Source organism: Lepidochelys olivacea, assembly GCF_965140295.1.
Source record: "Lepidochelys olivacea isolate rLepOli2 genome assembly, chromosome: 2".
Taxonomy (NCBI): domain Eukaryota; kingdom Metazoa; phylum Chordata; order Testudines; family Cheloniidae; genus Lepidochelys; species Lepidochelys olivacea.
In genome coordinates, this window is record NC_140412.1 from 185,248,646 (window position 1) to 185,274,635 (window position 25,990).

Genomic DNA, 25,990 nt, shown 5'->3' on the forward strand with positions numbered 1-25,990 from the left:
TGTGGGGAAGAACAGGAAATGCCCTTTTTCCCCTTAGGTTTTCTTTTTAAGTTGTTTTTTCTATTCCCTTGAAAATAATCATAGCAGCAGTTTGCATATTTGATATTTATTCAGTAGTGTGGAGGGGGAAGCAATAACTGCATGCTATATTACCTGCCCTTTTAAAATATTCATTGACCAGTAACCTATCCCTCATCTATGAAGCTTCATGAAGTATTAACTCTTTATGCAGGGGAGATCTCCATTAAACACTGTAGACCAAATCCTGCAAGATTAAACCATGTGTTATCCTATTAACATCAATAGGGTTGCAAGCCATTTCAGTCAGCTCAGAATTTGCTACTGATATCTTTGTTTAGAAACATTATTTAATTATATTACTTGTATGTGGCCCACAGGGTGGTAGGTAGTGGGTTCAAACTTCTGGATTGCTACTATAGATTGCTACAGGTATGAAGACCAGATCCCTCTCTGGAAGATTCATTATACTAAAAAGGTAGATTTTTAGTATTTTCCATTACCTGTATGCTGATACATAGAGAGTGCATAAATGTGCTGGGTATCTTTAATTGCTGTCACTAACCTGGGAGATATTTTTCTTTATTTACCTGTGAGCTAGTCACTGGCTACGCAGTAGATCTCCACAGTGCCAGCAATTCAATGTGCAAGTCAATTTTGGGTTGTTATGCAAATATCTCCGCTACGGAGCATATTTAATGGTGTGTGACTCTCATACACAGACCTGTACTTTACAAAAGTAGATGGAAATGGGCATACCTATGAAAGAATGCCTGATTTTCTGTGGTGTCCATCGACACCTATAAGAAAGAAATTTCTGGATGGCAATTTCAATGGAAGCCAGCTCACCTTGGCTATAAATCAAACCCTAGTGGCTTGGTGATTATGGTCACTGAACAACCAGAGCTCCCCATTGACCTCAATTGGGACTATAGATGCTCAGCACCTCAGAAAATTAGGCCTTGAAGATGCAAATAGAATATTTAAGTTGTTCTGGTCTGATGTCTCTGAAGATTTGTCCCAAATTATTAAACCCAACACTAATAAAACTTGACTAATTATAGAAGAAGTCAAGATGTGGGCTCAGTTAAGAAAGTTCCACTGAATTCAATAGGGACAGAACTAATCAGTATCTATACCAATAACTCTAAAAAATCCATAGCATTTAATGAAGAATTATCTCCTTCTCATGCGCTTTTTAATCATCCTATCAAACATTATAGCAGGGATTAGAATTCTTTATTGAATTCAATAACATGGTGCAAAAATTGAAATGTTATAATTTTCTATTACCTTCTATAGGATTTATCCAAAAGGTCCTAAAAGGCACAAGTAACCATAGGTGCTGGAACTAGAGGTGCTTGGGGTGCTGCCGCACCCCGTCTTGAAGTGGTTTCCATTGTATGCAGGGTTTACAATTCAGTTAAATAGCTCTCAGCACCCCCACTATACAAATTGTTTCAGTACCCCTGCAAGTGACAAGATCCCAGAGAAATAAATTCTCTTACAGAATACCTTAGTCAATTCCTTCCTTTTTTTAGGTGCGGAACTAGAGGACCCTACAAAAACTGGCCTTTTCCGTCTCACTAGATCTGTGGGGTCAAATACACAGGAGCCATAATTTAGAAACATATGTACATAGTATAATTTATAATTATTACAAATAATTATTAATTTTGAACCCACATAAGGTGGTTCTTACTATATATCTAACACACCGTTTCCGTTGTACTTAGGTGCCAAATAAATGCTTGTAATACCTAATAAATTACTATTATCATCACAGTATTCCTAACCATTCAAGCTGCAGACTTTTGAACATAGCAGGAATTTATATTCTGTTACAAGCAGGCCTAGTTATATTTGTTGCCCTTTGAATACACATCTGATACAACAATATCTACAGTATACTGTCCCTCAGGCTCATACATTAAATTAAGGGCAGATAATCTGAAAACTTGTGTTTATGTAGAGTAAAGCAAACATATTAGGGAATTCCTTAACATAAAGTCGTATGTTCTAAGCACATGTTCTAAGCACGTTTGTTGCTTTATATTAGAGGCTATACAATATTTTGTGTATTCCAATGCAATGACCCAAAGCATAAAGGATCATTGACAGCATGGTTGAGAGGAATGAGGCCTGATCTACACTTAAAATTTAGATTGACATAGCTACACTGCTTAGGGGCGTGTGAAAAATCCAGCAGGTGTAAATGCAGCTAAATCAATGGATTCAACAGGTGTAGATGCAGCAAAATCAATGGAAGAATATTTGCGTTGACCTAGCTATTGCTCATGATGGTGGTGTTCTTATACTAACAGAAAAACCCTGTCCACCGGTGTAGACTGCATCTGCTTTATGGGGTTATGCTGGCCTAGCTATGATGCCTAGCTATGCCTGTATAGTCCCCATAGTGTAGACATGGCCATAGTGTGGTGCTGGGAGTTAGATTCTCCTGAATTTTCTGGGCCACATTCAGACCTCATGTGAGTGCATCCTCAGCTGTGTGTCCTTGAACATATCATTTAGGGTTCAATTCAAGTACACTTACCCATGCTGAATTGTACCTTACTCTGTGAGCAGTTGCATTGAAACCAATCATTAAGGTGCTAGTCAGTATGAGCAAGGGTATCAGAATCTTGAACTTACCCTTTCTATGCATCAGTTTCCTCATCTGTAAAATGGAGTTCACAATACTTACCCAGTCAATGCAGGGTTTGTGAGGATTACTTGATACTTGTACATGGCATTGCAGTTTACTGTTGATTGGGATATACTTCCATATAAGGAATGTGATTCAATTATGAGAGGCTGTCCAATTAGAAATGCCTAATAAACATCTTTGTAGACACTTGCACAAAACTGCATGGCAACAAAGTTAGATTTTCACCAACCACTCACTTCCTGCCTGCTAGAGCCCTCCAAATTTCAGCTGCTTTTCTGGTAGCCTGAAATTGTGCATCTCAAAACATGCTCATCAGGTACTGCAGTATTGCTTGGCTGTCATCTTTTTGAATACAACAGTTTGTGTATGCACATTTCAAGCCTGCTTTCTGAAATATGGCCCCATGAGTCTTTATTCCTCAAAAGTTTTTATGCTGCTGAAGAGCTCCCTGTTCATTTTTAAAGTGGCTTTTTCTGTACAATGGAGAATACAATGTCCCTTCTGATCGCATCTAAAATAAATACTCAAAACATAAATATACACGTTACGTGTGTTGAAGTCTTTATATGCAAATAACAGTATTGACGGATAAAAACTTCAGACATCCAGGCCTTTTGCTTGTTCAAGTGTGGTGTGAGACTGGCAAAGCTAAAGATTATTGTTCGACTAGAAGTCATTTAGCAGTATCATGGCCTCTTGCCAGATGAGCCTAACTCCCATTGGCATTACTGGGAGTAGTATGGATGTATGACCAGGAGAAGAGTAATTTTATAGATAAATATTTTGCTTGATCTGATTTTAGGATCAGAATTAGTCCTTTTTGTTGTGCAGAAAGCATTTTTAACTCATCCAAGAAGCGCCTCATGCACACAGTAGTAGCCAAGTCTGATTAGATGAACAGAACCTAAAGCTTTATAACTTTTTGCTTGGCTCTGCCTGAGGACAGTATCATACAGCACCAAGGAGCCATGGCCGAGCACACACCTTCATGCACCTCATCTGTACATGGGGTAGAGTGCTGAGTGTCTCCTGTGAGGCACTTTCAAATCCCATGGACTTCTCTGGGAGACAAGGTTGCTCAATACCTACCAGGTAGATCCTGGTGGAGTTGGGCCCTCAGTGAATAACTGTCTCTTTTTTCATCTCCTCTAAAAATGCTTCTGTGTTCTACAGTGATGTCCCACAGCCCTACAGTTCACAGTAGTATTGGATCATTATTGCAGAATATTGATGGTGCAGGGCTTTTTCTTTTAAAGATAAAGGTGTGCCTTTATTTAGAGAATTCTCTAATTCTCTTCCTTGTGGTACCAAAGAACACTCTCAGCATGGCCCAAAGCATAGGTGCTGACTCTCTGGCTGCACAGATGGAAAAAAATCTTGGGTGCTTAGCACCCATCAGCAGCCAGCCCCCTGGCGCCTCCCATCCACCAGTGGCCCCACCAATCAACTCCTCCCTCTCCCTCCCAGTGCCTCCTGCCTGGCCCTTCAGACGTTTTAATCTGGCCCTTGAGCTCCCGCAGCGTGTAGTAGGCACTGGGCGGGAGGGGGAGGAGTGGGGAGGAGGAGTGCTCAGGGGAGGGGGCGAACTAGGTGGGAAGAGGCAGGGTGGGTGTGGAGTGGGGGGTCGAACATGGGCGGGAAGAGGCGGGGTTGGGGTGGGGGCGCAGCCTGGTGCAGAGCAGCAGGTTGAGCATCCCCGGGGCCTGGAGGAAGCCGGCATCCATGAAAGTACTGTGGCTTCCTATACTGTTACTACACTGCTTTAGGTCATTATTGTGGAATTCTGTGGAATACTACAATATATATATACTGTGGGCTAAAGCAGCAGTTTGACTTAAATCCAGATACAATGTGCCCCTTATCAGCTAAAGCAGGGGATGGCAAAATACGGCCTGGGGGCTGCATCCAGCCCTTCAGACATTTTAATCGGGCCCTCGAGCTCCCGCTGGGGAGCAGGGTCCAGAGCTTGACCTGCTCCGGCAGTCCCTCTGGGGAGCGGGGTCGGGGGCTTGCCCTGCTCTTCATGTGCTGTGGCTCCACGTGGCTTCTGGAAGCAGCAGCATGTCGCCCCTCTGGCTCCTACACATAGGGGCAGCCAGGGGACTCCACATGCTCCAGGGGGCTCCAGGAACTGCGGCCAATGGGAGCTGCCTGGATGCACCTCCACATAGGAGCTGGAAGGGGGACATGGCGCTGCTTGAGGTAAGTACCAACCGGAGCCTGACCCCCTTCTGCACCCCAATGCTCTGCCCCAGCCCTGATCCCCCTTCTGCCCTCTGAACTGCTCGGTCCCAGCCCAGAGCACCTTCCTGCACACCCAACCCCTCATTCCCATTCCCACCCCCACCCCAGAGCCCACACCCCAAGCCGGAGTCACCCCCCCCTCCACACCCCAATCCCCTGGCCCAGCCCGGAGCCCCCTCCTGCACCTGAACTCCTCATTTCTGGCTCCACCCCAGAGCCCACACCCCCAGCCAGAGCCCTCACCCCTTCCCATACCCAACCCCCAATTGCATGAGCATTCATGGCCCACCATACAATTTCCATACCCAGATGTGGCCCTCAGGCCAAAAAGTTTGCCCATCTTGGGCTAAACTGCCATTAGGTCCTGTGGTTTCTAAATATCTATCCGGACATAAGCAGTTAGGGTCAGAGACCATCTTTTTGTGCTGTTTTTGTACAGTGCCTAGCACAATGAGGCCATGGGCCATGCCTGAGGCTCCCAGGCACAACTGCAATGCCAATAAAAAATAAATTGTGAAATTGTCCAGTAAACAGAAGAGCACCATTATTTTGGAAATCTGCTTTGTTTCATATACTTTTCTCTTCCTAATTATACACAGGTTGACCCAGAAACTTTTCGCAAGTAAATCTATGAAACATTTAAGAGCACAGAAATTGGAGATGAGTGGTTGTTTTTTTTAGCAAAGTAATTTGAGCCAGATAATTAAAATGGATTGGGGGAAGAAAACCATCTCTTATAGAGAGCGGGTACGAATTCTTGCACCAAAATGACCATTCAGGCCCTATTTCAAATACTGATGTGTTTAAAAGGGAATGCCCAAGTTCACAGAAGCATCTGTCAGAAAATAACCCACAACTGTTTCCTGAACCTGCAACACATTCAGTTATTCCAGCCATGAACAAGTGAAAACCTTGGACCCATTCTCATGCCAAGTATTAAAATATCTATTGAAAGGGATTGATTCCCCCTCCCCCTTAAGAAAAATAAATCTCAAAACCATTTCTCCCCCTCAGTTCAAACTCTAGGGTCACCCAGGTGAATGGCAAGTGTTCTGAAGTCTGGCCATTATAAACATGTAATAGGCTTAGAACATTATAAGCCACAACAATAATAAATCCCTATTTTTAATCCTTGTCCAGAATTTCAATTTACAAAAATATACCTCCAGCATAGAGTAAAATCTGCCTTTTTTTTTAAAATACCAAATGGATTAAATACCTTTGATTCCTGGCTGGTAGTAGATGCTGGAGAGGGGGGTTGATCTGTGTTCTCTAGTTCATTCTCTTTCTCCACATTATCCACACTGACTTCAGTAGTGTTGCTTGGCGGAATCATTTTACCTCTAAAATAATACCGTTGCTATCGGGAAGAGAGCTCCAGTCCTCTCCTGCTTTTGTTTATTTAATTTGTTCTTTCTTCTCCGTTCCTGCAGCGCAAACACACTCCTCTCATTCTCAGTTTGGCTATATTTGAAGGCTAGAATTCTCTGGATTTTCTTTTTCTTCTCCTCTTCCTCCCTCACTCCCCCCTCCCCCGCCCCCTTCCCCTCTGTAATTCTGCTGCAAGGGAAGTAAGTTATTGATGGCTCTGTGGGTCAGTTGTGTGTCTGCTTCTGTGTTTTTCTTGCTCCTTCTTTCCTCAGAGTGAAGCCTGGAGGTGTAGAACAGAGAGTCGTGACTGTCAGCCCAGTGATCAAATGGGAGTGAGCTGAAGCAGAAAGCCTGAGCTGCTCACACACATGGGGCACTGGAGGGAGGAGTTGTATTTCTAATGCCTTGAACGGCTTTGCAGGAGCATGTGCTGTCATAGTAGTGAAAGAAAGTAATGCACTCACACACACACGCAACTGCACACGAGGGTTGAAGGAGCTGTTTTACCTTTTAGTAAGGCTCAAGATACGGGAGCGTGGCACCGTTTGAAGAAGTGCAGCTGCTCATTTATGTTCTAGTAAATTGTATGGTGTGGAGTGTGCGTTAGGGGGATTCCAGAAACGAAGAGGAATACATCCCCACCAAATAGGGACATCACAAATCAAAGGAAGCTGGCACTTTTAGAGCAGAAAGCTTCCTCCCAAACTTCTTGCTAAAAGGGGACATGACAGGCACACAGAAAACCCTCCCTGGTATCACATGCCCCTGGGTGAATAGGAAATGCAGGCAAAACAGCATCGCTCTGAGTGAGGCACATGGAATCGAGCATGGCAGCGGCTGTCGAAAGGTCAAATGAAGCATCCATGAGCTGCACAATTCCTACACGTGGAGGTTGCCACGGTGATAATGCTAGATGAGTAACTAAATGATGGTGTCCAGTGAAGCAGCGGGAAATATCTCTCCACACAGCTGAGAATGGTGTTGTCACACCAGGACCCATTGGGGGAATAAGCCAGTGCTGGGGACTTTCACTTAGTGGATCAGATCCTCAGGGTGTGTAAAAAAAAAAAAAAGTGTCACTCCATTGCCTTTCTGATTTACACCTGCTGAGGATTTGGCTCAGTACATTTACAAAGCTACTTACTTGCTGTTTCATCCTCTGTGCCCTTATACACAAGGCTGAGTGCATAGCATGTTCTTTAAAGGGGATTCTATGGGGCATTTTTGCTTGTATTCATACAGCATTATTGTGGCACGTCTCACCTCCTTTCCACACTGATTTAAGGGCTAAGCGCCTTACAGTCAGTAGGATTCGAGAGTGCTTGGCTCCTAGCAGACAGGCTTACCATGTTGTGGGGTGAGCCCCTTCAATTAGAGGGGAGCATATGACCCTTAGATATTAATAACATACTTTGAAAAGTAGTTTCTCCTTTAATCTGTGGTTCTACCCTGAAAAGTGGCAACTGATAAAAGTGGTAAGAATGGCAATTTCTTACTTGGCAGATTTGCTCACCTGCTATATTCAGAGGTAGATCCGCTGAACTTAGAGACACAGATACATTTTGACTGCTTTTCAATCCGTGTCACTATGGGAGAGTGAACTGGATTCTGTAGTGGCCCAGGCCTCAGCCACAGGATTGTTAACTAAGGTTCTGTTGCAGGGCCATATATTGTTCCAGGTAATTCCCCGGTGGTTTCCACAGGTGTAAATGAAGGTGGAATATGAAGACAATGGGGTTGTACGGGTCTAAGGGAGTGCAGAATTAGGCCTGTAGACTTCTTATCCTTTGTAATGATGCAGGGGACAGGAAAAAAGCCGCAGCCTTACTTTGAATCCCCAGGTAAATTTTCAGGGCTCTCAGGAAAAAAAAAAAAGAGCTTTTTACCTTTAAATGGAGTATCTTGGATACCAAAATCATTACCAGCCAATCAACACGGACCCTATGGATGCTCTTTGTACAGTCCCTTCAGAGCAGAACTGTACCTGCAAACATAATTCTTTGTTTGTCCTGTTGTAGTTAATGCCATTACAGCCATAAAAATGCACTTTGGTCACTCACATAAGGGCTGCAATGAAGCTAAGATGGCGCGGGTGGGGTGGGGAGGGGGGGATACAGAACTCACAGCAGTGGACTTGGCAGGGAAGCAAATTTCAAATTCTGTATTTTAAAAAAATTCAAGCAGAGTCCTAGATTGTGCCTCTCTGAGCTTTGGGGCCCTCCATCCATGTGTGGAGCTATAGAATCATAGACTTTAAGGTCAGAAGGGACCATTATGCTCATCTAGTCTGCCCTCCTGCACAACGCAGGCCACAGAATCTCACCCACCCACTCCTGTAACAAACCTCTAACCTATGTCTGAGCTATTGAAGTCCTCAAATCGTGGTTTAAAGACTTTGAGGTGCAGAGTATCCTCCAGCAAGTGACCCGTGCCCCACACTGCAGAGGAAGGCGAAAAAACTCCAGGGCCTCTGCCAATCTGCCCTGGAGGAAAATTCCTTCCCGATTCCAAATATGGTGATCAGCTAAACCCTGAGCATGTGGACAAGACTCACCAACCAGCCACCCAGGAAAAAATTCTCTGTAGTAACTCAGATCCCACTCCATCTAACATCCCATCACAGGCCATTGGGCATATCTACTGCTAATAGTTGAAGACCGATTAATTGCCAAAATTGGGCTATCCCATCATATCATCCCTTCCATAAACTTATCAAGCTTAGTCTTGAACCAGATATGTCTTTTGACCTCACCCCGCCTGCATGGAATATGAGGGTCAGGTGTTCCATGGCATCATCCCTTCAGAGAGTACCTGAGGTAGGAATGGGCCAATAGCAGGGCCTATTAGGCAACAATTGGTCAGATTTGAGGACAGAGTCATTGTCTCTCCTTCTAGCCCTGTGTAGACAAGTTTAAAAATAAAGGTAACCTAGATCCAGACCTGAAGAAGAGCTCTATGAAGCTTCAAAGCTTGTCTCTCTCTCACCAACTGAAGTTGGTTCAATGCAAGAACTTACCTCAACCACCTTGTGTCTCTGATATCCTGGGACCATCACAGGTACAACTACACAGCAAACTGAAGGTCCTTTCTGTTCAGGGGACTCAGGTCAGCTGTGGGCATGGGAGATCCTGCCAGGGAGATGTTGGTGAAGACACATGGACCTCTCTGTGGGTGGCCCTGATCTCCTTTAGATTCCAGGCAGTTTGGGGACACCACATTGGATCATTCCACAGAGGGTGCATGTCCGAGCCCAACAGAGCAATTTTTTCTCCTCACAGAACCCCTCCCAGGAGTATTTCCAGCCGATACTTATCAGTTTGAAGCCTGTACCTGTGTTCTGTTACTGGTTAGGGAGCTCAAACAGGTCTTGTATAAATTTTTTTGCCACTCCTCTCTAAAATAAACATGAGATCCTTTTAAGAGGCAGAGTAATACTTAATGCTCCAAGTATTGTAAAATCATGCACACATTCTGTATTAAAAGCATGTAATGTCATGAATGTAAAAGTGACTCTCCTACCACACTCAGTACTCAATTCTTTTTGTTTAACCAAATTAGTACCGACACCTGCTGCACTCCCTTCCTTCTCCCAATTACTCACTTGTCAGCCATGACTGATCTGCCAGTTACTTGACAATTAGCCTGGGAAAGATGACTCAAAGCTCAAATCTTAAAAATGCCTCTCCCCTCCCCCCATCAACAGTGATTTATCAAAAATCAAATATCAAGTATAATAAAACAGAGAGATCACATTAAATAAACCTACAAATCCTCTCTTTCCCAGTCATCCTTGAAAAAGTTGGCTCTGTGATTGATGCTGATCATTCTCTGGGTGAAGGTTCTTGCCTGATATGTGAGGTACTACAGTATGCCACTAAACGAAAGGCAATGAAGCAGATTCTCTAATGAAAAGATGAGTATAGATTTTGGAGCAGGGAAAGGAATTTTAATGAATAAATGTAAGAGTCTCAACCCCCAACTGTGGCTGCTTAGCTGCATGAAGCAGCTGTAAAGTCACAGCCAAGAATTCCCCTGACAGGGGGATCCTCAGGTGATGAAAAGCCAGCATAGATGGCTCCATGCCATCTGCTCCTCCCTCCACATAGAGGGGGAATTAGGGGCAGGGATGGGGAGCATAGAGGGCAGTGCACTGTGATCCATTGAAGCCTGGCTGGCAAAACGCTTCCTGAAGGACTACTGCAACTGGCATAGTTTGGAGCAGCACAAAGATTGTTCTAAACTACACCTGGGCTGTTTCAGCTCCTAGCCAGTCCAAGAATGGAGGAGTGAAATGGTTGCACAGGGTATGTCTACACTACCAACAACAACAACAAAAAAATCCTATAGCAGTAAGTCTCAGTGTCCAGGTCAACTGACTCAGGCTTGTGCTACGGGGCTAAAAATAGCAGCGTAGATGTGCTGGCTGGAGCTCAGGCTCACTGGGTTTCAGAGTCTGGGCTCCAGCCCCAGCAGGAACATTTGCACCACTACTTTTAGCCCTGTAATGCAGCCCCACGAGCCTGAGTCAGTTGACCTAAGCTTAGAAACTTGCTGCTGCAGGATTTTTTTGATGCAGTGTAGACCTACCTTGAAAGGCACATTTCTCCCCACTTCCTTCGGCTGCACTAAGGGTATATCTACACTATGGAGACTCTATCGGCAGAGCTGCATTGCCGTAGCTATGTCAGCATAACCTCCTGGTGTAGATGCAGCGCACTCTGATGGAAGGGGTATTTCTGTGGGTGTAGGAACACTACCTCCTCAAATGACAGTAGTTATGGCGACAGAAGCATTCTTCCATCAACAGCGCTGCAGCTGCGCCGGGGATGAGGTCAGCATACCTATTGTGGTCAGGGGTGTGGATTTTTAACATCCCTGAGTGATGTAACTAGGTCATCTTAGCTTTTAAGTGTAGACCAGGCCTAAGTCTGAACTCAGTACAGCTGAAAATCTGACCCACCTTCTCTATTCTATGCCATTCAGACACAAACCTCCTGACAGACATTTAACACTCATTTAAAGGAACAGGTATGGAATCTAGTTACATTAACATAAAAATTAAAACAAATGAATTCAGCACTTATAAAAGGGTTTTAGATTGACAGACTATGAGACTAACATCTTCTGATTATTAATGGGGTGGGGTGGGAGGAGAAGGGAGTAAATTACAGGCCTGATTCTTCACTGCCTTGGACCTTGTGCAATTATGTACACCAGTGCAAAGTGGGTATAAAATGCTTACAGATCAGAATGATAACATTTTGCACAGACTGCGCAGGTGTAGAAAATAACTACCTAAGGTGCAAGGCAGTAAAGAAGCAGGCCCTGGACAATCCCAGTCTCTTATACTTAGAATATAGAGGAGTAGGACACTCTCTGAAGCCACTTGGGATCTGACTATGCAGACCTAGCCAACCTAGGAAATGCTTAGATTGTTGGGTGTCATAGAAACCTTAAAAAAGATAGAAAAATTACAGCAGCTGCAGTACAAGTTGCCTCCACATCAGCCCCCACACCTGTGTGCTTCAACCCTGTTTGGGGGTACTTCTCTAGGGATCAAACAGTAGCTGGGTTTCTTTGCCTGTTCAGTCCTTTGCCTGTCTGCTGAGATCAGCAACAAATCTGCCATTGAGTATCATTGTGACAGTGATTATATTTTAAATGTGGATTAGCATTGCACAATTGGCCAGGTGTATTGTGGGATCCTTGTTTGGACTATCCTCTGAAGTGTTAGCTATTGGCCGCTGCTGGAAACCAGGATATCAAACCAGCAGTTTGCTTCAGTATGACCACTCCCCTGTCTCTAAGTAATGAGGTTGCAAGCACTTCTCAGTGGACAGCCACTGCACCATTACAGGAAACAGTATTACAAATAGCATCAGGTGGCTAATTATTATTTTTTTGCTTGCAATTAAGCATGCCTTGTCTGCCTTTAGTACAGTCTTATCAGTTCATCTGGCAGATAATATAGTAACAACCACCCCCACCCCTGATTCTGGTAATCAAAATGCCTTCTTTGAAAGGTACAATCAACCATGCCTTACATTGGAATCACGAGCCAACTAGTGCGGCAACAGCATTCAAGGCAATTGGGACCATTACAGTGCTTTGCTTTCTGGCTAAGGGATCTCAAATTACCTTTCAAAGTTTAAGGAAATAGGCCTCCCAGCACTCCAGAAAGTGATCATCATGAATAAAAAGAGTAGGCATGGAAGACACCAAACTTTAAATTAAACGTTGGATTGAAGGAGGGGACAGAAGGAACCCAAACCTGAATTTTAATTTCAAAATGGTCCCTCTCTCCAATAAGTGATTCAAAATCTGGATCCAAGTTTTGCAGCTTGTGCCTATCTCTAATAGAGATTATTTCACCCACCACTAGATTGGAATATAAGCTATGCAACAGCATGTAGCACCACTACACAGAAGTCTAGGACAGGACATGGAGAATGCACTTGCAATTGCCAGGAAAATTTAAGAAGGCAGAATATACAAGTAGATATTATTATTATACAAGTAGATATTTAACCAAAATCCTGGAATTAATACATCCACGTTTACAAACAGCACTACTGGACCCTTAGAAGCCACCAGGGGCCAGGACCTGATTTCACATCTCTGCTAGCAGCGTAGTGCCCTCTAACTGTGCAGGGATATTGATTCAGAGTCTATGGATTAGGGTTACCATATGTCTGTATTTTCCCAGACATGTCCAGCTTTTTGGTTCTTAAATCGCGGTCCGGGAGGAATTTTTAAATATCTAAAAACGTCTGGGATTTTGCCATTATTATTTTTCCCCAAAGAAGAGTTGATCATTCAAGAAAGAGAGTGAATGTTGATCATTTGAGAAAGTGAAAGTTGATCACTCGAGAGAGTGCCCGCTTTTTCCCCCTAGCTCCCAGCGCTTACACTGCGAAACATCTGTTTTGCATGGCTGGGAGGAGCGGGGAGGAGGGGGAAATTGGCGCGCTTAGGGGAGGAGGCGGGACCGGAGCGGGGATTTGGGGAACGGGTCCAATGGGGCAGGGAGGGGGCAGAGTTGGGGGGGGGACTTTGGGGAAGGGGTTGGAGTGGGGGCAGGGAAAGGGTGGAGTTGGGGCAGGCCACAGGCGGGGGGCACAAGCAAATACTGCCCCCGTGAAGTGTCCTCTTTTTTGAATATTCAAATATGGTAACCGTACTATAGATTCTAAGACCAGAACAGACCATTGTAATAATCTAGTTTGACCTCCTTCATAACACAGACCATAGAATTTTTCCAAAATTATTCCTAAAGAATAGGTTTTAGAAAAACATCCAATCTCGATTTAAAAATGGTCAGTGATGGAGGATCCACCATGACCCACAGTAAATTGAGGCAAGAGAACCACCTACTGAACCACTAACACCCTCTTCCTGCAGTCCGTAGATGCTTTTAGTAGGTTTGTCACCCATGTAGTGACCTAGCCCAACTCTGTTTAGCTGGGACGAGCTAACGTACAGTTATAGTACAGGGTAGCATGCGTTGTTTCTTAATAAAAGCCAATGCAAACTGAATTAGAGCACCATTCTGTGGTGAAAGTAAATAGAATCCAAAATGGGATTTGAGGCACATGCAGAACATAACTGATGGGGCATGTCAGCATCTACATGTATATTTGTTACACAGATATTTATGGCTTTGCACCAAAGTTAAAAAAGCTAGGCCTATACCATACTTTCTGTCTCGGACATCAGGAATGTGCCTATCATTAATATTTAGGCACAAACATTCATGCTGACTACAACATGAACCCTGCTGGTCACTGTAAGCGTGCAACACTTGTGCTACCTTGTTCTGATGAGGAAGAAAAAAGGATTTCTTAAGGTACCAGCCATCTTTGTTGGGAGACAGATCCTTTTCAGCAGTGGATGATGTGACTCCTTTATGCCCAGTGAAATCTATACAGTGCCATGGCATGTTGCAGGATGAAAGGGGCCACAGAAACGTAAGAAATTATCATGATCACGATCAACATTGCACTCTGCTGGATTAGTGCATGTGTCATGTACAGTGTGAATGTGTCTGATTATGATTACCCTACACGATTACTTTACGTAAGTTAATACGAAGGTCTAATTCTAGAGAGTGCAGAAAAGAAATGCCTAATGAGCCACAAATCGGGTATGAGGGCTCTTTAGAACATAAAACTCAATCAAACTAAAGGTGAGCATTTCACATCTCCAGGGGTTAACCCCCAAAGCACAGCTCTGTTGCTAAAATTTTTCAGGAAATGCAAAATCTGAAAGATGAAGCAACAACATGTAGTCTCAGACACGGCACCTTTTTATATAAGTTCCAGCAGTATTGGATTACTATTGCTTTGTATTTCTGAGCAATTCCAGGAACACAAAAAAGTATTTATGACACATCAACTTCTTGAGAATAAACTACTTTTACCTCTGAGAAATTTTAGGTGAGAATATCTGGGGCTAAATGGCTAATTTCAATGGTGGGTGACCGAGATTGTGCCCTAAACAAGGCATTGAAGATTTCTCTTACAGCAGTGAGTCAAAGGGATTTGTTTTGTTTTGTTTTGAAGCAAGGGAATTGTTTTCTAACTAAACTTTGTCCTGTTTGTGCTTGCCCATAAATGAGACGAGATTGGAAACAGCATTAAAAAATTCCCAGAGCCAGCAAAAGTGGGCCTGCACATGGTAACATTTTTCAGAGGAGGCTGAGATTACATAAGTGTCATGGAACAGCTGACTGCAACATTAACACTTTAGCATCAATAATATAGGCAGAGCTGTTTGTTCTGTGTCAAGTATAAAGCGACAGAACCAAGGCAGTCCAACATTCCTGCACACATACCATCCTCTCTCAGCAAGCACTTCCTGAAAGTAGAGTTCGCTAAGTCCCTGTACATTATCTTAGTATAATGTCCCTTACTGGGAAGCTATCATAACACAGGTAGTGCCACCTATAGTTAAGGCTGCCCAACACTTTCCATTCCAGGACTCTGTTTTCAGTTGCATATAACATTGCTAAACTAACCATTTGGACTGAAATTTTCTATCCTGGGTGTCTGTCTCAGGATGCATTTTTGGGGAAAGTTTCAGCTAAAATAGTTCAGCTGTTTCCAAGAACAATATTAAGGAAAAATATGTTGTTTTAACTATGTTAAAAAATTCTTACAACTGTTACGTTGAGAAGCTCTAGCACCTCCCTACTTTGGAGCATAGACTTGAAATTCATCAGGGATGTCAGAATGCCAAATCTGCCATCCCTGCAAAAAATCACCCAAATTATGAGAAATCTCCGTTCAAACATGCTCAGTAGTGACTTGTTAGAGTCTGGCAATCAAATTCTTTGAAGATTCCATCTGCACGGACCATGCTCCATCCCTTCAACAGCTCCTATGTGCCAACTGGACTGTGTCCCCACAAAGCAACTGAGTGTAGCTGAACAGGACTTGCCTTGCATTTACTTGTCAGGGGCTGTTGTGGCACCAGGCACAGGAACTGAGAGCAGAGGGATGTCTCTCTTGTGCTCTCAATGCTCACACCCAGGCAATGAGAGGGAGGATGAAAAAGCCTGATTTGAACTAAAGAACTGAGGAAAGGTAGTGGTGGCAAGGGGTGAACTGAGTGGGGGAGAGAAGGGGATAGCAGCATTCAGAGGTTTTGGGGAGTGGTATGGGGGTGATAGGAACAGAGAGGGCAGAGAAACCTGGAGTTTGTGTTAAAAGAGTTAGAAGGGTTTGGATTACAGGTAAAGAAAGAAAAAAACAAGACTTGTTCCAGTAACAAGTAACACAATTGGATCATAAAATCAGTGTGGAAATCCTAAAACTTGCCTCAAAGAAAAATGAAACACAGTCCAAACTACACATATAGAATTATGGGGTCTAAATTAGCGGTTATCACTGAAGAAAGATCATGGATAGTTCTCTGAAAACATCTCCTCAATCTGCAGTGGCAGTCAAAAAAGCTCACAGAATGTTAGGAGCGGCTAGGAAAGGGATAGAAAATAAGACAGAAAATATCATAATACCACTGTATAAATGTATGGGATGCTCACACCTTGAAAACAGCATGCAGTTCTGGTCATCCCATCTGAAAAAAGATATATTAGAATTGGCAAATGTACAGAGAAGGGCAACAAAAATGATAAGGGGTATGGAACAGCTTCCATAAGAGGAGAGATTAAAAAGTCTGGGATTGTTCAGTTTAGAAAAGAGACAACTAAGGGGGAATACGATCGAGGTCTATAAAATCATGAATGGTGTGGAGAGAGTGAGTAAAAAACTGTTATTTACCCCTCCACAATACAAGAACCAGGGGTCACCCAATGAAATTAATAGGCAGCAGGTTAAAACAAAACACAAGGATGTACTTTTTCCACACAACACACTGTTAACCTGTGGAACTCATTGCCAGAGGATATTGTGAAGGCCAAAAGTATAATGGGTTCTAAAAAGGATAAATGGAGGATAGGTCCATCAATGGCTATTAGCCAAGGTAGCCAGGGATGCAACCACATGCTCTGGGTATCCCTAAACCTCTGACTGCTAGAAGCTGGGACAGGCTGACAAGGGATAGATCATCCAGTAATTGCCCTGTTCTGTTAATTCCCTATGAAGTGTCCAGCACTGGCCACTGTTGGAAGATAGGATACTGGAATAGATGAACCACTGGTTTGACCCAGTAGCATAGGCGCCAACTTCCCTTCTTCCCTGTGGGTGCTCAACCCCCCCACACCTGGCCCCGCCCCTTCCCCATCCTCGCCCTGCCCCAATTCCACCCCCCTACCCCCAAGTCCCCGCCCCTGCCCCGCCTCTTTACCACCTCCTCCCCGGAGTGCGCTGCGTCCCCACTCCTTCCCCTCCCTCCCGGAAACTCCTAAGCACCGCCAAACAGCTGTTAGGTGGCGGGCAGGAAGTGCTGGGAGGGCAAGGAGCAGGGACGTGGCATGCTGGGGGAGGGGGGGAGAAGGAGGCAAGGAGGGGGTGCTAGGCTGCTGGTGGGTGCGGAGCACCAGCTAATTTTTCCCCGTGGGTGCTCCAGCCCCACAGCACCCATGGAGTCGGCGTCTATGCCCAGTAGGGCCATTTTTATGTTCTTATGTCCAAATTAACTGTGCCTTAGAATATCATAGAACTGAATCCTCTTTGGCTTTGGTCCATTATTATGGGCATTTTCTTCCTAACTTTGTCTACAGTAATAAATCCAATGATACTATTTGTAAAACAAGATTATGAATGGGCTTGGACTAAAAAGCATTTTATTAAAAAAAGAACAAAAAAGCATAGCGTATCTGTATTTCTGAACAGCTACAGAAGTTATTGTTTAGAAGGAAGAACTGTTAAATTTATGCTTCATATAAGGCCAAAAAACTGGATTATTTTTGTATCTTTACACATGGGTTCATTAAAACACTAGGTGATTGCTATGTTCCTACTGTGCAGACTGGGTAACATGACTACAAGGGATGCTAAATATCATTTAGAGATCAGACACTGAATTGGACTTGCAGCTTCTTCTCTGGTGACACTCAGACACAAGTAAAGTATTACTATGAAGTATAAAATGCTTTTTTTGCAGTCTCTTGTCTTCAGCATCTTGGAATATGCATGGGAGACATGGACATGCAGGAAACGGAACATTAAGAGGCTTTCGAATTGAAATGTTACAGGCAATTGCTGCATGCTAGCTATACCTCACACACAACTACAGAGGAAGTAATCAGCTGGATTTACAGAATAATTGGAGTGATATCTATTATCATCAAGACGATCAGATAAAGAAAACTTGTGTTTGTGGGGCATGTGGGTTGGATAAGTGGAGCAAGAATGCTGAAGCAAGTTTTGCAGGGACTGGTGCCAGGGGCACCCATCCACAGTGAGTGCGGTTTGATGATGTGGCTGACTGTTTGGGGTACAATGGGGCATGCTTCTCAATGCTGTGAGAAGACTGGAAAGAAGATTGCTGGCCAGTGACTCCTGTGTGTTGTGTTTACTGTTCATTGTGATGTGACTTTATGATGCTTTACATTATGAAAATAAATAAAAAATAATAATAAAATGATCCACATCTATTGCACTCCATTTCAGCTAGAAATGGGCCAGCATCAAATCCAGGGATTTTATCACATACAGGAACATTACTGCTAGCCTCTGTGAGCTGGAGTCTCAGCTCTTGTAAACCAGCCTTCCTCAACTGAAGTCAGTGGAGCTACCTCTGGGAACACCAGCTGAGAATTTTGCTCTAACGGACTGAACCAAACCTTCAGATCTGAACACCCCCAAATGTAGGGGCAGTTCAATTTTAAATATGATTTTGTCTCTCTCCCATTATCTAATCTTATCAGAACCTACTACAAATGCTCACATGTGCAAAACAGGGAAGGTTTTTTCTAGTATAAATGTTCAATCTTTTCCTTTGCTTCCCTCTCCCCTCCTTATTCTGTTATAATAAACAGGAAGGTTAACTTGTGTGCACTGATTATTAGAAACCTTAGGAAGAAGTAGAAAGACCTTATTTTTTTAAACTTATAGCGCTAATAGTATTGTTAAGACTGGAGACTTGAACAAAGACTTTGAAGTAGAGGATTAGGGGCTGAACAGTGGATTTTTATAGAAATATGCTCATATAAAAAAGCCTCTTTACTCTTCCCCGCCCAGCACTGTAACAGCTTTATACACTATAACTGGGATGACTGCTAGACAATAATAGATGGTATTGCTCAGGCACTGTGCTGAAAAGGTCCCCACTCTGAAAACCCACTAGCTCAAAAGAGATACTGCAGAGAATGATCCAATTTAGATGATGAATAATGTAATTTAGCCTATACATATGTGACCACCCAATGAGAGCTTTGTGTAGAAAATCTATTTTTATGTTCACCAAAGAAAAGCAAAGGACACACAGAATTATGATCAATAAGTGTTGAACTCCAAGCAGTTGATGCAAGGCTATTTTTAGAAATGGCTGGAAAAATAGACAGAACTAGTTTCCGCTGGAAAGTGCAGTCCATCAAAATAGAAAAAGCTTCACAAAATCATGTCAAGTTTGCCAAAATTTTGTTTGAGAGAAAAACTGAAACATCCCATATCAACATTTTGGAACGACAGGGTTTGATTTTTCATTTTGAAATGGCTTTTAGCATGGACTTTTTTAAAAAAATGTATTCTGAAATATACATCTAAACAAAACATTTGGGTTTAATCAAACGAAGCATTTAGATTTTCTGTTTCGGATCAAATTTCCAAGATTTCCCTTGGCAAAGAATTTTCAAGTGTTCCGGTTTCTTTCCAATTCTACATAAATATTAAAATCTCAAAATCCTTTGTGAATCAGAACTTCCGTCCCCCACCAGCTCTAGTTATTTTAGTTCTTTAATCTCCTTGAAGTCAAAGGATTTAGGATTAGTTTTAAAATAGGTCTTTAAAGCTGTTTCTCCGCCAACTGAAATATACATGACTAATTCAATGTCTAGAATTAATGTGAGCCTTAATTCTGTTTCCATTGAAACCAATGGCAAAACTGCCATTGACCTCAAAAGGAACAGAGTTAGACCAAAGCTGAGTGTAAAGCCGACAGATCCCGGTATTGAACCAGGGACCTCTGGAGCTTAGTGCATGAGCCTCTACCTCAAGAGCTAAAAACCAACTGACTGTTAGCTAAGGCTGTAGAGCAAACTCATTAATCTCTCTCTCTCTTCGTGGTCTCAGTGCTACTAGATGGGACAGAACACCACACCCAGAAGATGTGTGGTTTACATGAGTACTGCTGAAAATCCCTCCTCTAGTCTAGTGTGAGACGTTCTAAGCCAAAATTTTCTAATTTAGCTGCCTAAAATATTTGTACTTAGGTATGTAAATAAGTGCCCTGAAGTCCTGCAGCTCTTCTTTTTTAACTCTTAACAACTCAGGGTTGGCAGTTTTGCTCCCCAGCCCCAAACTTAATCTGATCATAATTTAAAGAACAAAAAGTTATTAATAGATTTATGGCCATTTGTGCTCCAACATTTATTGTTCTGTATTATTTGTTTAATGGCCAGTCATATGTTACAATGATTACAGACAATTAAAGACAAAAGGGGCAAAATTGTTACAAGCTTGGAATGGGTTACTTCTGTTTAATCTGCCTTGTAGTGTCTGGTGAGGTTTTGATGTTACCCAAATTAGTCACCATATTTTATAAAGGGTTGCAAGAAAATGGAATCCTTCAGCCAGACCTTCTTTAAGTGTTCTCACTAGAAAGTGGAATGGTGGTGTCTTTTGCTTAACATGATGGTGAAACAGCTTCTCGAATGGGGAACCAAACTTAAAACTAGAGTTGCCCAGAGGAGCTAGACCAGACCTGGAAATATCAAGAGGGAAGATGGAACCAGAGTGGCATTGTCTAAGAAGAAGACATAATCAGCAAAGACATTTTAAGGGGAGCAACACGTGACTGGGTTTTGCCAGGAAGAAGTAGGTGGGCCAGGATTCTGAGATTAATCATCTTGCACTGGGTTGACTTTTACAGGCAAATGGGAAGAGACAGCTCAATTGCATCTTGGTTGAGTCCTTTGGGTGACAAATATTTGAGTGGGAATCCTGAGGGAACGTCTCCTTATGCTAGTGTGATGACCGACCGGAATGAGTAGTCAATCCACGGTTCAGTGAGATAATTGTAAGGAACCTTAAAGATTCAGAAGTGTTTAGAATTAGATGATATGCTGATAATACAGAAAAGACAATAGACGTGGGACTTATATAATTAATTTAGCCACCTCAAGCAATCGGAATCTGCTTTTAGTCTCTCCCCTTAATAGATAGCTACAAATATGGAGAGAGGACTATTACTTAACTGGGAAGGGATGTATACATAATCTAATATTTCTATATTTTGTCTTTAAGGGTGGGGATTGAATTAAATGGCTAACAATAGTCTTCTTAGTGGGTTCAGGCATTCTTGCTGTACTGAAGAGGTGAATCAAACGCAACTGAAAAATTGTTCCTTGGAACAACATTTTATCTGTTTCTGGGGTCCCTCTCTTTCACATTCCCCAAAGCGAGCAATAAGCAGGGTAAATTCTGGAAGGAGTTCAGCATTTGTAAAGTAACACATCCCAAGTTGTATTTTTTCCTGTATGCCACAAAAAATTAATTATTACTTTTTAAAAGGTACCTTCTACTTGCAATGTGGATAAAATTGCAGCTGATCTCTAAGGCTGCTTGGAGAAGGAACATATTAATGAGTGAGAACTTAAGGAAAATTTAGATGTATTTCAGTTTTTTTCAACTCTGATTTTTTAGGAGTTTTAACTTTTCTTAGATAATTATATCTCCTACATTAGATGCATACAATTAACATGGTTTGTATTCTGACTAATATTGCAGTCTGGTTTGTCTACTGGATAATCAATGATGGCCTGGTTTTTAGAAGTGTTATACACCCACAAATATCACTGAAGTTGCAGGTGCTCATCGCCTTTGAAAGTTACGCCAGTTGTCCTTTTCAACTGCCCTTTGCGTTTTTTCCCCACCCTCATTTCCAGGTCTTCTTCCATGCAGCCCCCTACATCTCAATCATCTTTCCATGACTCAAATCACTGGATGATACCCTGTCCCCACTGAAGCCGAATTCAAATTTCCCATTGACATCAATGGACTATGATTTGACTCTGAGCCTTGAGAGACTTCTTAAAACACCCTTCTTTCAAAATCTGTTAATTCCATCCATCCCCTCATGGGAGTCTTATGTAAATTGATAGCTGCACCCCGTCACCTTTTCTCTCTGAAAGCAATAAAATAATGGAACTTAAAATCACCTGTACAAAACTACATTGTTCAATCAAATTGTTTTTTGTCACTTCCAAACCTTCATCTATATGCCTGTGTATGTTTTGCTTGAATGAACATAAAAGCTGTTCTGAAAAATTGTCCCTATATGTTTAACTGTATTTTTTAAAAAAGGGGGGTGGGTGTAGGGGAAGAGAAGAATAGAAAATGGGAGAGGAGAGAAATTTTCCTGAAAATTCCAGATACTGATTGTTTTAAAGAGAGATTTCTCAGCTGGTACAAATTGATAATGCCCAGTTGACTTCAGTGGAGAATGGCTATTTACACCAGCTAGGAATCTGCCCCAAAAGCATGAAGCAGCACTAGAAGCCAGGTAAGCTGGTAACCTACATTGCATCTGAAGAAATTTATGGATGTTTCCATTTATAGCTCTTGCAACTTTTTTCAGATTAAGCTGGAAGGCTCTTGTCTCAGTGTGCAGCCCTGCTGCTGCTGCTAGTCGGGAAACAACACAGTAAGGGTGAGTTTACAAAAAAGAATACTATACTAACAGCACTTAGCTTTGTATTATAGGAACTGTATTAACTACACCACTTGAGACATGGAAGAGACACTGCGAAAAAGCACCAATTAATGGCATTGTTGCTCCAATTCTGTAAAAGATTATGTACTAGGGAACTACTTGACAAAATATCAGTCACTGTGCTAAACGACAATGCTGAGCCCATTCCACATAGCTGCCAACCATTCCCAGTCAGGAGGAACAGTTCCTGTTTTTACCATTTATTACTTTCTGTCTCCCAAAGATGTCCCATCACTCCAAAGCATTTCAGTGTGGTTTAAAGGCATGCCGCTGTTAATATCCTTCAAATGCTGCAGTCTATGTTAGTGTAGGAAATAAGCCCTGCTATCTTAAAATTAGTTAGTTATAACCCAATATTTCACTGTTGATTCTGTTCCTACAAATATGCTTCCACCAGAGCCAGCTTTAGCATTTTGGGGTTGGCCTGAGAAAAAATTTCTAAGGAACCTCACATAAATTTAGATGGTTCCTTTCCACTCTTCACCTCAACTTCACTCACACCTGCCTCATCTATCCTCTCCTCCTCTGGCCTAACTCACACATCTCTTTTCTTTCCATTTAGCAGATCCCTTCCTAAGTAACACCTTGCCCCTCAAAAAAAAAAAAACCATCATGGAACTAATATGCTGTTTGTCCCCATCGTACTGTTCACTCTGCTTGTGTGTTCTACTCCTTCCCGCATGCTTTGGCTGCCTTACCTATTTAGGCAATAATGTCTCACTGTTTCCTTGTGCTCTCCCGTCCATCTGTACCCAGCTGTTGTCTCTTGTCTGATACTTAGATTATAAGTGTCTTGGGGCAGGGACCGTCTTTTTGTTCTGTCTTTGTACAGCACCTAGCACAATAGGCTTCTCATCCAAGACTGGGACTTCGAGGTGCTACGATAATACAAATTAATAACCACAACTATTGTGATCATACCCATCATGCAGATTTTCCCCACCCTTGGTGGAGAGGTGGAAGCAATTCTTTCTCCCATGGCGCCGTTGCCTGTTTCCCAGCCCTTGCTGAGGACCCTTCATAAACCAGCAAAGATGCACCAATAGCAAGGGCTGAAGTATCAGTTGTGGAGCAGCTCTCCTGCCACATATTGGGCCTGAATGTGCCCTGCTGAGCTGCGTGCAGACGAGATCCTTGTGTGAAAATCCACTCTCTTCCCATTTGGAAGGAGAGAGGGTGGAGTCACACAATGCCTCCAACCCTTCCCCCAGGCCCCGACTCCGCTGGTCTGGGGATGTGTGTGATAGGAGGAAGCAAGGAGTTCATTGTCACCCTCCACCAGCCAAGAGGAGATCAGGAAACAAAGGTAACTATGCCTGGGGCTGTACTACCTTGTCCGCTACCCCTTCCAAGGTGGGGAACAACGCTCTTTAAGGAGGATCCCGGGCCAACCATGGGCAGGCATGGCTCCAGTAGAGCTGCACTGCAAGGGAATAGGAGAGGTACCCCAGAGTCCCAGAACTAAGCACCCATATAAATTTCCCGCTGGAGTCCATGGGGTCCGTGGGCAGAACAGGTAGGGCAGGGCAACAGGCAGGGCAGGGCAACACACCTGAAATTTTGTAGTGGAAAAATATCCCACCAATAACTGCCAACCCTTTCCTGAATCCAGCTCTTCCTTTCTGGTGCAGACCTATCACACACAGGCAAATATACATCTGATAATATTCACCTGGACCTTTGAACAATTTAAAAGAATCCCTCCTTAATTAATTTGGTTTTCAGATCATTGGGAAGTGCTCACTCCACACAGTCCCTCCCCCACACTTATGAAGTTTCACTGTAGCCATTGTGTGCAATTTATCTGAAATCTTCAGACAAATCTCTTCCGCATTTATCATTTATAACATGGCAAAAGCCTCTGAATCTTGCTAACCATTAGAGTTCAATCAATCAACTTGAGCCAATGAAAGGAAAACCTGAAGCAAGCGAGACTGAGGAAACACTCCACTTTTCTATCTATTGTATGCCTAAAATAACCCTTTTTCTAGATCATTCCCTCTGAGCAATGGTCTTTCTATAAGATGAGGGAAAGCACTAGGTGCATTGCATTTAAATGAGCTTTCCAGTATACATACAGTAACTTCTAGGATCACAGCTGTGCATATCAAGACCCATGTTTTAAAAGGAAAATGGAAATGTTTTATAAAAGTTATCCCTGAGTCAAATTCTTCCCTCATTTGCAGTTATATAATCGCACTGATTTCTAGGAAATTACACTCATGCAATTGAAGGCAGATTTTTGCCCCATAAAAATCAGTAAGTTATGGAATGTTCAGATCTTTAAATGATTAAAAAAGAGGAATGCTGTTCCCCTACTGATATTGGGCCAGATCGTCAGCTGATGTAATTCGGTGTGGCCCTATTGAAATTAATGGAACTACTCTAATGTATACCTGTGAGGATCAGGTCCATTATCTGCTATTATGGGATACTTGTATGTCAAACCAGGTGCAACTGCAAGTTTCCCATTATTTTGATGCAACACCATAAACTGCCCCATATTCATTTGAAAGATTCATGAACCCCAGCAAACTTCGATGAACCCGGTCTCAGTTTCAAATATGCAACAAACCTTGATGCCAGCTGAGTTTCTTGTGGACTTGGGTTTCACTGCAAACATTTTGGATCATTAAAGAACTGAGCATCTGCCAGTAATTAACTCAGTGGTGGCTTAAATAGCTCAGTTTCCCCTATATTTAGGGTAGGGCATAGCTACAATAGCTCTGATACCACAGCGGTAAATGTGAAAAACATTGGAAAAAAGACTTTTAAAAATTATTTTTCATTTCTGCGTGGCCCAGCAATTTATTTGTTATGACTAGGACACAAACGCCTTGATGGTCAGGCCTCTGGTGCTCAAATATGTGAGCCACAAGAAGGGTCTGATCCTGCCAGGTGCTGAACACTTGCAACTCCCACAGACACCATCTGGAGTTAAGGTTGCTCAGTAATTTGCAGGACCAGGGCTCCAAATCTTTAAACTGTTTAGGTGAAACCCTAGCTCCATTGACATCAACAGCAAAATTCCCACTGATTTCCATGTGGCCAAGATTTCACCCTTTGAGTTTCACACATTTCTTAAGGTCGTGTCCTGCAATCCTTACTCACACAAGTAGCCTCAGTGAGGATACTCGTGAGACTCAGGGTTGAAAGGTCAGGCAGGCCCTACATTAGGAATGCCTTTATTCTTGTAGGATTGGGATGACACTTTGCCTTGTTTTTCCATTTGTACTCATAAAGAAGAGACAAAGAACTATGGGGCCTGTTGCACCATAATAATAGGCTTCTTAGGGCTATGACTTTAGTCCAAGGATGGTGCTGTTTACTTGTATATTAACATATTGGCCCAAA

At 42.8% G+C, this 25,990-nt stretch overlaps 1 protein-coding gene across 1 annotated transcript in view; it reads right to left on the bottom strand.

Annotated features, from left to right (window-relative positions):
• Window positions 1-6,433, bottom strand: part of STAC (SH3 and cysteine rich domain) — a 112,452-nt gene extending 106,019 nt beyond the window's left edge. The window contains exon 1 of the mRNA XM_084620785.1: window positions 6,150-6,433. Coding sequence (XP_084476911.1) covers window positions 6,150-6,266 — 117 coding nt within the window. The 5' untranslated portion in view covers window positions 6,267-6,433. The remainder of the gene's footprint in view (window positions 1-6,149) is intronic.
• Window positions 6,434-25,990: the final 19,557 nt, after the last annotated feature.